This window comes from Chionomys nivalis, chromosome Y, assembly GCF_950005125.1.
Source record: "Chionomys nivalis chromosome Y, mChiNiv1.1, whole genome shotgun sequence".
In the NCBI taxonomy this organism is placed as follows: domain Eukaryota; kingdom Metazoa; phylum Chordata; class Mammalia; order Rodentia; family Cricetidae; genus Chionomys; species Chionomys nivalis.
Window position 1 is genome coordinate 1,968,378 of NC_080113.1, and position 16,149 is coordinate 1,984,526.

At 47.9% G+C, this 16,149-nt stretch overlaps 1 protein-coding gene and 1 pseudogene across 1 annotated transcript; one reads left to right on the plus strand and one right to left on the minus strand.

Moving 5' to 3' along the window:
- Window positions 1–2,416: 2,416 nt before the first annotated feature.
- LOC130868865 (ATP synthase F(0) complex subunit C1, mitochondrial-like) lies at window positions 2,417–2,836 on the minus strand. Its single transcript, XM_057760875.1, has one exon. The coding sequence runs from the start codon at window positions 2,834–2,836 to the stop codon at window positions 2,417–2,419; it is 420 nt and encodes a 139-aa protein (XP_057616858.1).
- A 1,523-nt stretch (window positions 2,837–4,359) lies between these two features.
- Window positions 4,360–12,751, plus strand: LOC130868805 (uncharacterized; annotated as a pseudogene).
- Window positions 12,752–16,149: the final 3,398 nt, after the last annotated feature.

Genomic DNA, 16,149 nt, shown 5'->3' on the forward strand with positions numbered 1-16,149 from the left:
CAGTTTATTTCAGGACTTTATTCACAGCAATCTTTTCCTTCTCTTTCTCTCCCTCTCTCCCCAGGCAAAACCTCTCCCAGCCCTTAAGTAGGCCTGGGCCGCCAACCCCAGATTGCCAGGTGAGCATTGCCCATAGGTCCACGCATATGCAAGCAGCTCACAATCATTGCGTGATAATAGCATAAGTCAGGCTTTAGCCATAGGAGTTGATTATCACAGAGAGCACTTGCTTTCGGGATCATGGAGGGCGGAAGCCAGCACCATCAAGTGTGACTCCACACAGCGCTCTACATTGCCATCAGGTGTGGCTCCATGCAGCTCACTATATACAATGTTCCTTTTTTCTTCTGCTTTCAACAGTTCACCGTGTAGCTTATTTTAACTATAAGCACAGGAGGGTAATGTGGAATGGGAATTTCAGTGTGCCGGGTACCATTCATGTTGCCTGTATAGGCAGTTCAGCCTTGTAGCCTAGTGATGCTGTGCCTGTCATGCCCCAGACTCAGTGGGCCTTGTCAAGTGATAATAGGACCTCATCCCTGTGAGAAACTCTGCACTTTTTTCCTGTCTTTAATGCTGTTTTTCATAGACAATTAATGCTGGATGCACAGGAACACCAGCGGGTGCTCTTCCAATGTTCACATGGTGCACAGCATTAGAGACTATGAAGAACTTTCCCTTGTTCTCCATATTCCTCATTTGTCTTTAAACAAGGAAATGTGTCTCACAGTATTGGAGCGGTGTCTCAGTGCTTAAGTGTGCTTACTGCTTTTGGACCATTGTTCAATTCCCAGCAACGAATCACGTGGCTCCCCTGTAACTCCAGCTGCAGTGGATAGGAGCCCTTTGCTCTCTACAGGAACTCATATATGCATGTGAATATGCACACAAACACACACAAATGCAAGGATTCTTTTGGTGGGGGTGGGGAGTGCACTTGAGCCTCCAAGCCTGAAGACCTGGATTTGATCCTTAGGAACTGCATGGCGGAAGGTGAGAACAGACTCCCCGCAAACTGTAGTCCTACCTCCAAACACACTTCTCCCTCATTTAAGAAAAGAAAAAAAAGAAAAAGAGAAAGCAGGAAAAGCAGCTAGGCAGTTGACATGCACTTTTCTTTTTCTTTCTTATTTTTTTCGGTTTTTTTTTTTGGTTTTCGTTTTATGAGACAGGCCATGACCCTGATCCTCCAGTCTCAGTCACCAGAGTGCTGGCAGCACAGGCAGCCTTACTGAGCTCTGTCATCTGTCACATTGTTCACAAACTATAAACAGGGGCTAGAGAGTCGGCTCAGCAGGAAGAGCACTTTGTTGTGGAATATTATTTTAACTGTGTAAAGGTGTGTTAATTAGTTTACACTGCATTTGTTTAATTATGTAAAGATGTGTTGTTGTTTCACCTTGCCTAACTAAGGCACCTACCTGATTGGTATAACAAAAAGCTGGATGACCAGCAGCTAGGCAGGAAAAGGAGAGGTGGGACTGGCAGGCAGAGAGAATAAATAGGATGACAACTCTAGGCTGGGGAATGAGTGAAGAAGAAGAGAACTCTGGAGAAAGAGAGGGACACATCCAGGACCAGAAGCCAGGTAGCTGCAGTCAGCTGGACCAAGTAGGACACACAGAGGAAAGAAAGGTAAAACACCCTGAGGCAAAACACAGATGAAACAGGTAGGGGGCTGGAGAGATGGCTCAGCGGTTAAGAGCATTGCCTGATCTTCCAAAGAACCTGAGTTCAATTCCCAGCTACCCACATGGTGGCTCACAACCATCGGTAATAGGGTCTGGTGCCCTCTTCTGGCCTGCAGGCATAACATAGAAAGAATATTGTATCCATAATAAATAAATAAATAAATATTTAAAAAACAAAGAAAGAAAGAAAGAAAGAAAGAAAGAAAGAAAGAAAGAAAGGAAGAAAGGAAGGAAGAAAGAAAGAAACAGGTAAAGTTAGAAGAGCTAGCAGAAATGAGCCTACAATATGGCAGAACATTCATAACAAACATGATGTCTCTGTGTCATGATTTGGGAACTGGTTGGTGACCCAAAACAAGACCTGGTATAGCACCTTGCTGCTGTTCCAGAGGACCGTGGTCCAATGCTCAGCACCCACAAAGCAGCTCACAACTGTATCTCCAGTTTCAGGGGAACCCGACGCCCACTTTTGGCTCCACTGTGCATTTCACAGGTATGGTTAACACAATACATGCAGGGGAAATGCTCAGATACACAATAAATGTTTGAAAGAGATTTTAAAGAGATAAGCATCTCTCCATATGCTTACTTTTTTTTTCTTTCTTTCTTTCGTTTTTTTTTTTTTTAGAGAAACGTTGTTGTTTAATGGTAAAGTTCAGCACACTCCAGCACCAGGACCGGCATGGAGTGAAGCAGCAGGGATGGCTGGGTGACCTCATGAAGCCTCACATGGCAAAGAGGATGAGGAAGGTGACCATCAAACAGAAGAGCCCCATGACCTCAGACAGGGCAAAGCCCAGAATGGCATAGGAGAAGAGCTGTTGCTTGAGAGACGGGTTCCTGGCATAGCCAATAATCAAGCTACTAAACACTGTTCTGATGCCAGCCCCGGATCCAGCCACAACAACTCTGGCAGCCCCAGCACCAATAAACTTGGCAGCTGTGTCAATGTCCTGGGAAACAACACTGGTCTGGAATTCCCATCTGGCCACCTGGAGAAGGGAGCAGCTGCAGGAAGGCTGTTTAACCTGTTTAGATTGGGTCTCTGGTCTACTCAACAGGGAGCCAGACACAGGCCTGATTAGACCCCTGTTACAGGAGCAGATCAGAACTGGAGTAACAAGCAGTGCCTTGGTGATCTGCATTTTTCAATGTCCCAGCTTTAGTCCTTGGTCTCCATATGCTTACTTTCATATGAGGAACTTTTCTTTTTCTTTCTCTCTGTATTAAAGCATGTGCCTGTTTGTGTGTGTAGGGATGAGGGGGTAGGGAGTTGTGTAGGCCAGAGGACAATGTGTGTACCTCTTTATGTGTGTCCACCTTTTCAAACCATTTTAAAGGCAGATTCTTACATTGGCATGGAACAGCTAGGCTGGCCGGGGAGCCAGGGATATGCACTGCTTCCACAGCACAGCACACCTAGCTTTTATAGAATGGTTTTTCAAGACAGAAACTCTCTCTCTTCATGAATATATGAAGAAACTTTATATAGTTTCTGTGTGTTGCCCTGGCTGTCAAGGAACTCCCTATGTAGACCAAGCTGGCCTCGAACTCTAAGATCCACCTGCCTCTGCCTCCTGAGCACTTGAAGGCAAGCACCATCATCATCCGGCCACACCTAGTGTTTTATGTGTGGGTTCTGTGGTACAAACTCAGCAAGGCAAGCATTCCGCTGTCTGGGCTACATCCCCAGCCCACTCCCTTTTTTCTGAATAGTGTTTGGTTTGGAGACAGAATTTTATATAGCCCAGCCCTTGAATTCACCATGTAGTCTGAAAGATCCTTCAACTCCTTTTGGAAATGAGAAAATAAACTCAAGAGACTCGTGAAAACTAAGTGTTTTTAAATATATAGTCCTGCAGGAAGGTACTATGGCATAGAGGAAAGGCACACATGGCCAAGATACTGATTTGCGGCAAGACAGCGTTTTTTTTTTTGTTGTTGTTGTTTGTTTGTTTGTTTTTTTTAAAAAAACTATTGAGAGACATTCCTGTTCTCTCTCCTATAGGCATATAGGACTTGCAACCCCCTAGTTCTCCCATCTCATCGGGCTAGAGAAAATCCTCATCCAATAAATAATTTGGAACTTGAGACTGGCCCCTTCTGATTGCTGACTTCCCTATTCTGATCTGGCTAAGAGACCCAGAAAACCACGTGTAGCTTTCTGAAACAAAGAGGGGCTAGCACTAGCCAGGGAAGAGGGGCTTAGTGCTTCCTAAACTTTTCTGTCACTCCAACTGTAGCTCTCCTCATACTGAGAATGGAACGTTACAATTACTTCTCACACTCCTTATCCTCCGACCTTCCCCAAGTGCTGGGTCTACAAGTGTGTACCACTGTGCCTTCCTAAGAGAATTTTTCTTTACCATTTGAGATTATCAAGTGGTTTAATGCGTGCATGACACGGGTTTATAGTCTATGGTTGCTGTGCTCAGGTCCCAAGGGATCAAGGTGTGTTATTACTGTAACATGAGGGGTCATTGTCTTGTTTAGGAGAATGTTGGGATTCTCACTCATCCTATCTCTCCTAGTGTCCTCTTCATTTTCTTCTGTGGGTGCTGCTATACTCGTCCAAAGGAAGCTGCTGTCACTCAGGGCGCAAGGGGACCCAACCTATACACAGGCAAGGAAGGACTTCATCCACTGCTGTCACTGATCCTTTCCTGATATGCCCTGTGTGGATGAAGACAAACCAACCCTGGTGGTGGAAGAAGCCAATTCAGGAACACTTAGTTCCAGAAAGGGGCTGAGCTTGTGGAAGTGGCTCAAGGGTGGGGAGCAGGCCTTGCTAGGAAGAGGACTGGGATTGCCTACCAGGCCACGCCTCGCTGGCAATTGGTTGGTCTCTTCATCCAGAGGCAGATGGGCGGTGGACAGATCTTCACTACTTAGGCAAAGGGTAGGCCCCGCCCCGTGCCGGTTTAGTAGTTGTGCGCGCCACTGAGTTCCAGGCCTGGAGGAACCATTTGCGTGCTGACTGGGGCCTCCCAGGGCTTAGGCCGCGCCCTGGCCGCGCTGCTGGCCCCGCTGCTGTCTCTCGGGTCGGTGCTGCTCCTGAGCGCACGCAGTGACTCGGCACTGGGGCAGCTGGAGGAGGAGCTGGGCAAACAGCATTCAGGCCTGCGAGTGGTGCGGGCAGCAGCCGCAGCAGCCGACCTCTGCACCGAGGCCAGCGTGCAGCAGCTGTTGTGCGCCGTGCGCGAGCTTCCCAGGCCCGAGGGGCTGCAGTGCCTGCTGCTCATCAACAATGCAGGTGATACCGCCGACCAGACCGACCAGACTGGGGCTGCGGGCTCTCGCCATTTGGGTAGTCCCTGAAAGTCCAGAGTCCAAGTGGAGGCAGCCTGATTGTCTAAAGCTCCTATAGAACTTTCTTGATCGCCTCTAGCAGTGCCTCCTGGTGGGGGCATGAGTCAAGACAGCAGGTCTCTAAACAGATCCTCTGCTTTTCTGAAGAGCACTCAGACAGGTGTATTCTTATCTTGCCTTAGGGGTGTCTGCAGAGCTGGGGTAGGTGGGGAGAGACTGTGCCATTTATTCGGTCCTGTTTTCTCGGGCACTCTTGGAGATGATTCCAAAGGCTTCCTGGACGTGACCAACCCAGCTGAGGTGAACATTTATTGACTCTGAACTTGACCTCCATGCTCTGTTTGACCTCGGGCACCCTAAATGCCTTCCTGGATAGCCCTGGCCTCAGGAAGACCGTGGTTAACATCTCGTCTCTGTGTCTGCAGCCCTATAAGGGCTTTAGCAGCAAGTTTGAGGCCTGCAGGAGCAGGAAACTATGGGCAGGACACACTGGAGAACCTTCCACTGAAGCAGTTATTCTTCTAGCCCTGGGGTCTATGATTTTTCTGTCTCTGAAAACACTTAAAAATGTGGTAGGCTGCACAGTTCCTTCAGGGCTGTTTGTTAGTGTTATTATTTTCTGTCTCTTTAAGAGACAAGCCATACACACTCCCTCTGCCATCCCCTGAGGCAGGCTAATCTTCAGCTTCTGGCCTGAGCTCTCTCCCTTTACCATCATCCTCTCAGAGAGGCAGCTTTGCTTCTGCCTATCTCCCCCCTTCTCTGCTTACCCCCTCTCTGTCTCTCTTTGCCCCAATTCTCCCTTCTCCCTTCATAATTCCCTAAATAAATATTCAACCTCACTCTGCATGTCGTGTCTATCCATGTCTGTCTCCTGCCCGCCCGCCATGTGTCTCCCTGCCTGGGACCAGCCACTGCTCAGGGACGGGCAGGCGTCTATGCCTGGGACTGGCTGCACCCAGGACCCACTGCCTGCCGCCACATGGCCCGCTTCCACCATTTGAGACCTACAGCATTTTGGGTGCCCACTACCACCGGGGATCTTGCAGCATTTTAAAATATATATATAAAAGTTAGCCCTCATTCTTCACAAATGCAAGTAAGTGTGAAAAAACTTGTTAGAGTGACAAGTCCTGAGAGAGAGATACAGGGGTGGGGGATGTTTATGGGTGTTTTTGCCTGAAGTGTATCTGTTCATTACATGCAGTGCCTGCCGAGGCCAGAAGAGGGCATCATATCTCCTGTAACTGAAGTCACAAATGGTTGTGAGCTGCTATGTTGTTACTTAGATTCAGACCCTGGTTATCTGCAAGAACAGCAAGTGCTCTTAAAAATGAGACATTTCTCTCTAAGCCCCTACACTGGGCTTTTTGCTGGGGATCTGAACTCAGGTCCCAGTGCTTGTACAGCAAGAACTTTATCAACTGAGCCAGCAAAGTGCAGCCATATGAATTTATCAGAGAGCTAAAGGGGGTGTTAAAAAAAGGAGAAAAGCAAAGTTATAGCATGAACCTACTTGAGGCCATGCTGGAAGTCTCACATGGTCCCTGGTTGGACTTAGGTGGAGTAGGGAACCTATAGTGTCCATGTATGCACGGCTACAAGTGAGAAAGATGGGAAGAGGTGTTACATGGACCAGAGAGGATGATCTTGATTTTAAACCATGCTTAATAGTCTTTAGCTTTGAGTCCAAAACTCAGTAGTAATGTGAGCTGGGCATGGTGGCCCTCACCTATAATCCCAGTACTAGAGAGGCTAAGACAAGAGGAGCTTGAATTTCAAGAAAGAAATCCATAGAGAACATAACTGAAAAAAAGGAAAAAATGTAAAAGGCACCATAATGGAACCTCAGGCCAGACCTGACTGGGCTCCACCCTCCACACAGTGGGGATCTACAACCTCTGTCCTTCTCTTGTACTTTCTGTCCTCTAGGTCCCCTGGACAAAGACATGCAGCAGTTGGCTTGAGAAACCTCCAAGGACCCAGAGTTAAGGAACGGACTGCAGAAGCTGAAGTCGAATGGGGAGCTGGTGGATTGTGGGACATCAGCCCAGAAACTGCTGAGCTTGCTGCAAAAGGACACCTTCCAGTCTGGAGCCCACATATATTTCTAAGACAGTTAAGTCTGTGTCCTACCACAGTGCCCTCCCCAGCCCTGCCTATCACAAACATAAGCCCTCAGACCTAGCCAGCAGGGCGTGACTGGCATTACTAGCCATCAGAAGGCTTCTGTGGGGGCTTGAGAGAGAGTTGTTGGGTACTGGTATCCCCAGAAAGAGAACTGCAGAACTGGGAAGAGGAGGGGGACCTAAACACTGCAGAGAGGAGGCTCAGTGTCTTGTCTGTGGGGAGAAGAGGGTGTGCCCTGATGCAGAAAGAGGATCGAGGGCATCACGGTGATGGTCCTTGAACTTCTTTGTTCTGTTGCCGTCTTCCTGTGACACCACTGTTTCTCCCCTGACTCTGGTCCAAATTCATAGCTGTAAGACAGGTGCAGTAGAGTCCATGTTGCCGTTCATGCATGCTGCTGACCTCTTCTGCAGGGTGCAGGAGTGATGCCTCAGTTCACTATCTAGGATGTCCTGAGCACGTCACTGCTCGCTCTTCCCAGAGCACTGCCAAAAAGCTCTCTGCCTCCTGTCATTAAGGCCCACATAGTGGTTAATATAGGTCCAAAGTCATTAAGATAGAAATACCAGGACGCCTGCGCCTTTGTCATGCGTCTGTCCACACTGACCCACATTTACTGCCATTTTCCTGAGGGTCCCTGAGCTAGGCCGTGAGTATCCATCCTCAGCGCCCAAGGCACAGCAGACAGCTCTCACAGTGAGGGCTTAGATTTCTAGTTCCACCCCTTGCCAACTGGAAAGTGCTGTAAAGAGGCCCAGGCTCCTGTAGTGTCCTCTAGCCCACCTTTCTGCTTTTGTTAAAAGAATCCTCTGTACCTCCTTGTGGCCAGCAGAGGGCGCACTGTGGCTGTGCAGCGTGAAAAGGTGGGGCTTGCCCCTTCTGCAGAGCATGCCACAACTGTTGAGGATTCCCCAAGGTGGAAGGAGGTAACTTCTGTCACCTTTCCCAGTGGACTCTTTACCCTCTCTGGAATGGAAATGGCTCCTTCAGACTTCTGCTCTTCTGACCAGGTGGTACCCACAGCAAGTTGCTCTTGTGCCTCTGAAATGACCATGTATTACAATGTACTTAAATAAAGCTTTGCACCCGTCCAAAAGGGTCATTGTGCACGGCCTCGTGTTTGCAAACATTTGACACTACATGCCCCACGGTAGAGAAAGCCCTATTTTTTTGTTTTGTTTTGTTTTTGTTTTTCGAGACAGGGTTTCTCTGTGATTTTGGAATCTGTCCTGGAACTAGCTCTTGTAGACCAGGCTGGTCTCGAACTCACAGCGATCCGCCTGCCTCTGCCTCCTGAGTGCTGGGATTAAAAGCATGTGCCACCACCGAGAAAGCCCTTTTGCCTCTTTTATTTTTGATAGACCAGAAGTTCAGGGAGGAATACCATTTATCTCCACAAGGTGGCAAGACTTTCTCATGTCTTCCAAGTACAGAGGCTTCAGGGAGTCCTAAGTGGTCTGTCTGTCCTCTAGACTGGCAGGAACTGAGAGAATTGAGGGGGGTCAGAAAGGGATAAAGTCATTCTCTCTGACAGGCCCCACAGCTTCTCTAGTGACCACGACCATCTCAGCCCACAGGGATTTCCCCAGCATCAGTCCCAGCCCTGGCTTCAGTGTCTCCAGAACATTCAGCTCTGGGGCTTTGTTGCTGCCCTCCAGGGCCTAACCATCTGTCTCTTGGAGTTCTTAGCCTGGCCTTAGCTAACGCACACAAGAGCACATGCAAGCACACACAGAATTACATGCCTGCACATGCAGAGTCCAGCTACGCAGATTAACAGGGCTGCAGATTAGCCAAAAGGCAAAGAGGGTTTCTCTGTCTTTGTTGTCATTGAACTGGGTTGTTTTTTGTTTCTGTTTGATAATCTGAACTGAGCATGGCTGCCCCCTGAGGGTTAGGGAGGGAAATACTCCAGGCTTATCCACACAGAGCTGTGGTATCTCTGCCTTGGAGTGGAACCAGCTGGGGTCAGCGTGGTCATGAACCTCCCCCTTGACTGTGACCACGTGCCCCACACCAAAGCTGAAGTGGCTCCATTGTCAGTAAAGCCTGGAGTTGTCAGATGCTCCTCAGTCCAAGTCTCTGGATCACTCTTCTAGGATGCGCTTTATCCCTCTGTGTCCCATGTCTCACCTCAAGGAGTGGCACCTTGGGACTCTGTGTTCTGGCCTCCACCCACATCCTTCCCAAAGAACATGGTCTTTCATGCTAATGTGTGCAGCAGTTCTGACTCATGTGGCCTGTGTCACACCCATGTGAACATGCTAAGAGGGCCCAGCTGTTTTTCACGCAGGGTGAGGGCAGAAAGCATGAGCCTTGCCCATCCACTGGAGAGGGGGAAGCACTCGGTGACATCTGTCCCACACGGTGATCAACAACATGGATTACATCTCGGTGACCGGATGTGCAAGGGAGAAGGTCATGAGCCTGGAAGGCCTGAGAGAGCATCTGGAAAACTAGTGGGACAAGCCTTGAGCCTCTGCTGGGTCCAGCTGGAGGGAGGGGTTAGGTGAGGGAGTTTTGAAGAGAGGAGAGGAGAGGAAGCTGTCCTTGCCCTCCCTGTCTTCTCTCTGTAGTGTGGAGGCAGGCCCAGGCTCTGGGCATGTCAGACCTAGGAGAGCTCACTGTAGGAGCCACGAGTCACCTTCCAAAGAAATGGAACCTTCAGGCCTATTAGCACTAGCTGGGCTTAATATTTAATGAGGAGGTGGGAGGAGAATTTCCTTTCTTGGTTTGGATCAACCCACATCATAAATCCTCCCCAGGGGCCCTGTGAACCCTCAGCAAGAGACCAGAGAGCAGTTTAAAGGCCCCTAGTTCCTTGGCCTGCTTCCCATAAAGCAACGGAAAAGGGGCCTGGCTCCCATTTTTTTCCCAGAGCCAGGGCAGTCTCTCAAGAGCCTCAGAAGACTCTGGCCCCCATCCTGGCTGCTAAGGCCTGTCCGGCTCAGGCTGTACCAGCAGTTGGGTTTGTGTTTTCCAAACTCAGCCTGAAGAAGCTGTATGCTATGACCTTTGACTAGACCCAGGTCACCACAGCCATTTCCTGGGCTTTGTGAGAGGTAAGTGTGTGGAATGCTATGAGGGCGATCAAGTCTCTGAGTGCTAGTGGGCCCAGATACAGCTGGGCATGAAACCTGCTGCCTCTGCAGACCAGCCTCAAGGGGATGGGCCCCACCCAACAGCCCTCAATGAAACATTGGCCTCTATGAGCCCTTCCTGTGTAGACCAGGTTGGCCTTGAACTCACAGAGATCTGCCTGCTTCTGACTCCTGAATGCCATGATTGTAGGTGTGTGCCACCCTTTGAGGCAGAGGAATCTCTACCTCACTGACCTTGAAAAAGCCTGCATTAAAACACAAGGTATACGGCATCAGTAAACTGACATTTGACACTGAACACCTGTGCTACACATATGTTCTACATATATGTGCTACACATATGTTTTTACACATAACATGAGCTTGCAAGTGTATGTTTATAAGGATGCTGATGCACAAGTACAAAAGTGTAAACATAATGTGTGAATGTGTCTGCACACACTCTAAAGTAAAAAAAGTGGTAAAAATGCACAAGTTCAGCCTGGAGGTGGTGTGGGCCTTTAATCCCAGCAATTGGGAGGCATAGGCAGGTAGACCTCTGTGAGGTCAAGGTCAGCTTGATCTACAATTGTAGAACTTGTTATTCCAGCAATCCTGGGATACCCACAGTACCCGGTCTATTAAAAAATAAAGAAAAAAAAAACAAAAAAACAAGGTGAAGAGAAAAGAAGAAGCAACACAAAGTTAGTTGAAGAAGCAGGTAGAAGATCTGAAATCCTCTGTAGAAGCATCCTGGTAGCCAGACCTAGAAGAATGAGACAGGATGCTGCTGCTGCGGACACTGGGTGGTCCTCTCTGGATGCTAGATGGTTGGCAGAGCCCAGCAAGCTAAGCTTTGGAGAATCTTATTATGCTGAATAGATTCCAGTTGGTGGGCTGACAAGGTGATCCCAGATTTGTTAGCACTGTGGGTCACCTGGATGTCTCACCTGTCTGCCTCTCACACATCTTCTGAGAGAATGGGTGCCTCTCAGAAGCCAAGGAGGAGGGCCCTGCACTAGGAAGGAAAGAAGGCCACCTTTATCAATTCTACTGGATGGTTGTCTCTGGCTGACGTTGGGATGCTGTGGTAGCTAATCTTTGTTGTCAACTTGAGCATGTTAGGAATTAATTGACCCAGGCAGTTGTGTGCACCCGAGAGGGATTTTTTCGGTTGAATTAGTTGAGGTGGCGACTCTGCCTAAATCTGTATCATCTGAGTTGTGAATCCACTCTAAATTTGGGCTTCACCTTCAGGGGGCAGCCCACACAGACGGACATGAAAGAAGGTAGTTGGTCCTTTTTCTGTCTGCTTGCTCTCACTCGCATTGGCAGATTTATCTATTCTGAGCCCTTCCTTAGCTGGAGTTGGAACCCACTTTTTCCGGATTCCTATGTGAAATGAAAACTGGAAGCTCTCTAGGATCTTCCTGCAACCGCAGCACCAGACTGGGTCTGTTAAGTCACCCGGCATCTTAGTTATTGTTCTATCTCTGTGAAGAGACACTATGGTCAAGGCAGTTCATAAAAGAAAGCATTTAACTGGGGACTCACTTATAGTTTCAGAGGGTGGGCCCAGTAATTCCATAGCTGGGAACATGGTGGCAGGCATGCATGGCACTATGGCAGATTACATCTGATATGTAGGAGGGGGTGGGAGAGAGAGAGAGAGAGAGAGAGAGAGAGAGAGAGAGAGAGAGAGAGATGGCCTGGACTGCACTTTTGAAACCTCAAAGCCCATCTCCAGTGACACACATCCTCCAACAATGCCAAAGCTCCTAATCCTTATGAAACACTAATTTGGAATCAAATATGAAAACTCAGAGCATACCCTGATGGGCACCTTTGTTCTCATGCATATAGTCGGTTTCAGTACTCCAGAAGACAGTGAGTTGGTATATTGAAAATGAGAAAGAAAAATGTTGCTGGCTGGTGGTGGTTCCCCCTTTAATCCCAGCACTTGGAAGTCAGAGGCCAGCAGATCTTTGAGTTCAAGGCCAACCTGGTATATAGTTAGTTTCTGGACTGCCAGGGCTACACCTATTTTGAAAAATAAAAAAAAAATCAATTAGTATTGTCTATACAGCAAATCATTCTTCCCATAGCTGTGGGTGATGGAGCCACATCCAGGCTGTCTTCTTCCTGATCTCCAAAAATTCCTCACTTGGTAAGTTATAAAAAAATAGAAATTGATAACTTGTGGTTCTGGAGGTTGGCAAGTCAAGATTAAGGCCCTAGCAGATTGTGGGTGGAGTGACGGCTGCTTTCCCACCTACTATGGTTCTATGTTGTGTTTTCCCACATGGCTAAGAGAGGAATTTAATTCAGTCATATGAATATAACGTTTCCCTGTCTCAGGTCCAAATCTCCAATAGAAGGTCCAATTCCTGTGACCTAATGCTAACCCCGAGCATAGGAGCCTCTCCACTCACTGCAAGAGTATTCCGGATCTTTGTGACCCCAGTCATAAAACAACTCAGGGAGTTCTTAGTTGTGGAGGATCTTATGAAATCCGATGTCTCAGCTCAGCATGGCAGCTAAATTCCTATATGAGCCTTGAAAAAACCTGAGGATGAACCATTAGGTGGAACCCCAGAAACTGACACAGGCCATAAGCATCCTAAAACAAGCATATTCCTGCACCCCAATGCTGACTCTACTAAACCCTTTCTCTGCATGTGGAGGACTGACAGGGGCTAGCTCTGTTTATTATTTTTATTGTATGTGTGTGAGTTGTCATGTCCAAAGGAAACTCCATTTCCCCAAATTCCTGAAGGGACAAATGGCTATCTGAAGTGCCTAACAGCATACCAAAGTGCATGCTGGCCTTCAGGGTACCTCAGTATCATAAGTACCTGTTACGCATTTCAGAGTCCATGCATCCCCCTGGCCTTGTCCACCTCCACCCCCTCCCTAAACTCCTTCCATCTCACAGCTACTTTCCCTCAACTACTCATTCTCCTCGGAACCCTACTATTTTGTCCCCCTTCTCATTCTCCCTCTCTATCTGCTCCTCCTCCTCTCTCTGCTTTCAGTTTCTTCTTCTTCTTCTTCTTCTTCTTCTTCTTCTTCTTCTTCTTCTTCTTCTTCTTCTTCTTCTTCTTCTTCTTCTTCTTATCCTTCTCCTTCTCCTTCTCTTTCTCCTCCCTCCTCCTCCTCCTCCTTGTTCTCCTCCTCCTCCTTCTCCTCCTCCTTGTCCTCCTCCTTCTTTCCCTGCACAGCCTGCTCCATCTACTGCCTTCTTCTTCTTCTTTTTTTTTTTTTGGTTTTTCGAGACAGGATTTCACTCTGGCTTTGGAGCCTGTCCTGGAACTAGCTCTTGTAGACCAGGCTGGTCTCCAACTCACAGAGATTCACCTTCCTCTGCCTACCAAGTGCTGGGATTAAAGGGATTAAAGGCATGTGCCACCACCGCCCGGCTTTCTTCTTCTTCTTGCCTTCTTCTTCTTCTTCTTCTTCTTCTTCTTCTTCTTCTTCTTCTTCTTCTTCTTCTTCTTCTTCTTCTTCTTCTTCTTCTCTCTCTCTCTCTCTCTCTCTCTCTCTCTCTCTCTCTCTCTCCCCCTCATGAACATAAACACCTTCCCCTTAACCATACTTTGGGGGTGGTCATGTCAGTTTATATGTGAGTGTTTTTCCTACATGTATGTATGTATGTGCATCATGTGCACGCCTAGTGCTTGTGAAGGCCAGACAAGGGTGCTAGATTCCCTGGAACTAAAGTTCCATGGTTGTGAGCCATCATTGTGGGAACTGGGCCTAGGTCCTCTGCAAGAACAGCAAGTACACTTAACTGCTGAGCCATCTATCTCCAGTTCCATAGCACTGGACATTCCAGCACAAGTTTTGGGGCCTCCCAGCTTCAGTCATTTACTATTCTTAAACACTAAAGATTCCTTTCAGGCTTAATAGAGAAGCATTAATGGATTTCAGAAATGTTCTGTAGCCAGATTTGAAAGGGAGGAATCTCTGAACTCAGCAGTTTGGTTCAAGATATGATATCAAGTTACACCTAGCGTTACTTTGTGCCTGATTGGCAGCTGATCTGATTGTACTGCCCTACCTTAGCACTACCATGAATTAGGAGTTTAGCTTAGTGAAGTTACAAGGCAGGTTATAAGTATATGACTCTAATTGCCTTAAGCCAGGGATGGAAGAAGTTGTGGAGGAGCATGACCAATCCCCCCTGTAGCTGCAAACACAGCACTTATGCAGGAATTTCCATGTGTTCACCATCTGACTGCTTCCATAATAACCTGTCCTCTTGGGCTTCTACAGAGGCTTTGTTACATTGTTGTGATTAACTAAGTCGTTATTTGCTAAAGATCAACTTGACCTTACACATTTGCCTGCTCCCCTAGGATTGGCTGAAAGTCCTCACTGTTTCCCCTTGAGCAGCCCCATCCTGAAGCTCCATGGGGCTGCCAGCCCTCAGTTAGCAGATAATTATACCCAAAGACACAGCTCAGATTCTAGGAAACTGAGCAGTGATTAGAGCAGAGAAATACTTGACAATATCCCAAAGCACCTTGAATCTGCAGCAGGAAACAGGGACAACCTTGTGAAGGTCAGGTAACTGGGAAAGTTGACAGGTTGTCCTAATTTCTTCCTGTTCAACTTTCCCTCTTACAGTCTGATAAAGATCACTAGGGAACTTTTTTTTTAAATCCCCTGACTTTCCTAATTTAGACTGGCTTGTCAGACATCCCAGGCAGTTTGCTAGTGGAGAAAAGTGCAGAGTGAAGCATATAATTTTAGGGCACCGAAGTCATGGAGAGACAGTGAAAAGTTACTCATACATGAGAAAAGATTCTGAGGACTCTCCATATTCTAAACATGGTCGTTGCCTCAGCTTATAATTTTAGGGCAAGGAAGTCAGGGTGAGAAAGTGAAAAGTTACTCATACATGAGAAAAGGTTCTGAGGACTCTCCATATTCTAAACATGGTCGTTGCCTTAGGCAACGACATGTGGGTTGAGCCCAAAGCAACAGGGGTGATGTCAATGTGGCTGGGGACTCATGGAACAGGCAGAGCAGCAGGTGACATCACCACCCAGAAGACCCAGTGAGGTCACACTCCAGGGAGGCCTCTTAATAGACCCAGCCCTGCTAAGTAGCAAACACAGAAAGAATGCCTAGTGTTCCCTTCAGGGTTCAGTCTGTGTTCTTTCCAGTGCCTCCTGCCTGCACAGACCCTCCCAACCTGTGGGTAGAGCCAGAAGGAAGGAAGGGTTTTGATAACCCAGGAAGTTTAGGCCTTGTTGGGGGGGGGGTCATATGTCTTCCCTAGGAACTCTTCTACTAGTGCTAGGTGTGGTGTCACACTTACTAGACCAAGGGATAGAAACTGCTCAGGCACGACAGGGACCCAAACCAGCAGTACTCAGATTGTCTTTGCTGGAGGCCAGGGTGTCAGCAGCAGCAGAGAGCTCTTGTTCCTGTAAATGAGCCCCTCGGCCTGGTGGCTGCATGTGACTAAGTGACTGACACTGGGGGAGGCACCTGGAACCCTGATATGGACACTGAATTTACCAGCAATACCCCCTCCCCCAGGCTAACCTTAGTGTCTCAGGGGTGCCATGCTGTGATGAGACACCATGACCAAAGCAATTTCGAGAGGAAAGTATTTGTTTGACTTCTGCTTTCACATTGCTGTTCATCATTGAAGGAAATCAGGACAAGAACTCAAACAGGGTGGGAACCTGGAGGTATGGGCCGATGCAGAAGCCATGAAGGAGTGTAGTTTACTTACTACCTTGTTCTGCACAGATTGCTCAACCTGTTTTTTGTATCGCACCCAGGACCACTAGCCAAATGGGCTAGGGGCTGGGCACTCCTTCACCAATCACTAAGAAAATGTCCTACAGGCTTGCTTGCCTGTAGCCCAATCTTATGGAGGCACATTCTCAAATGAGGGTTCATGCTCCTGGATGACTTTAGCT

Excerpts from the sequence above, each read along its gene's own strand:
- LOC130868865 (XM_057760875.1), bottom strand. The coding sequence starts at position 2,836 with ATGCAGATCACCAAGGCACTGCTTGTTACTCCAGTTCTGATCTGCTCC.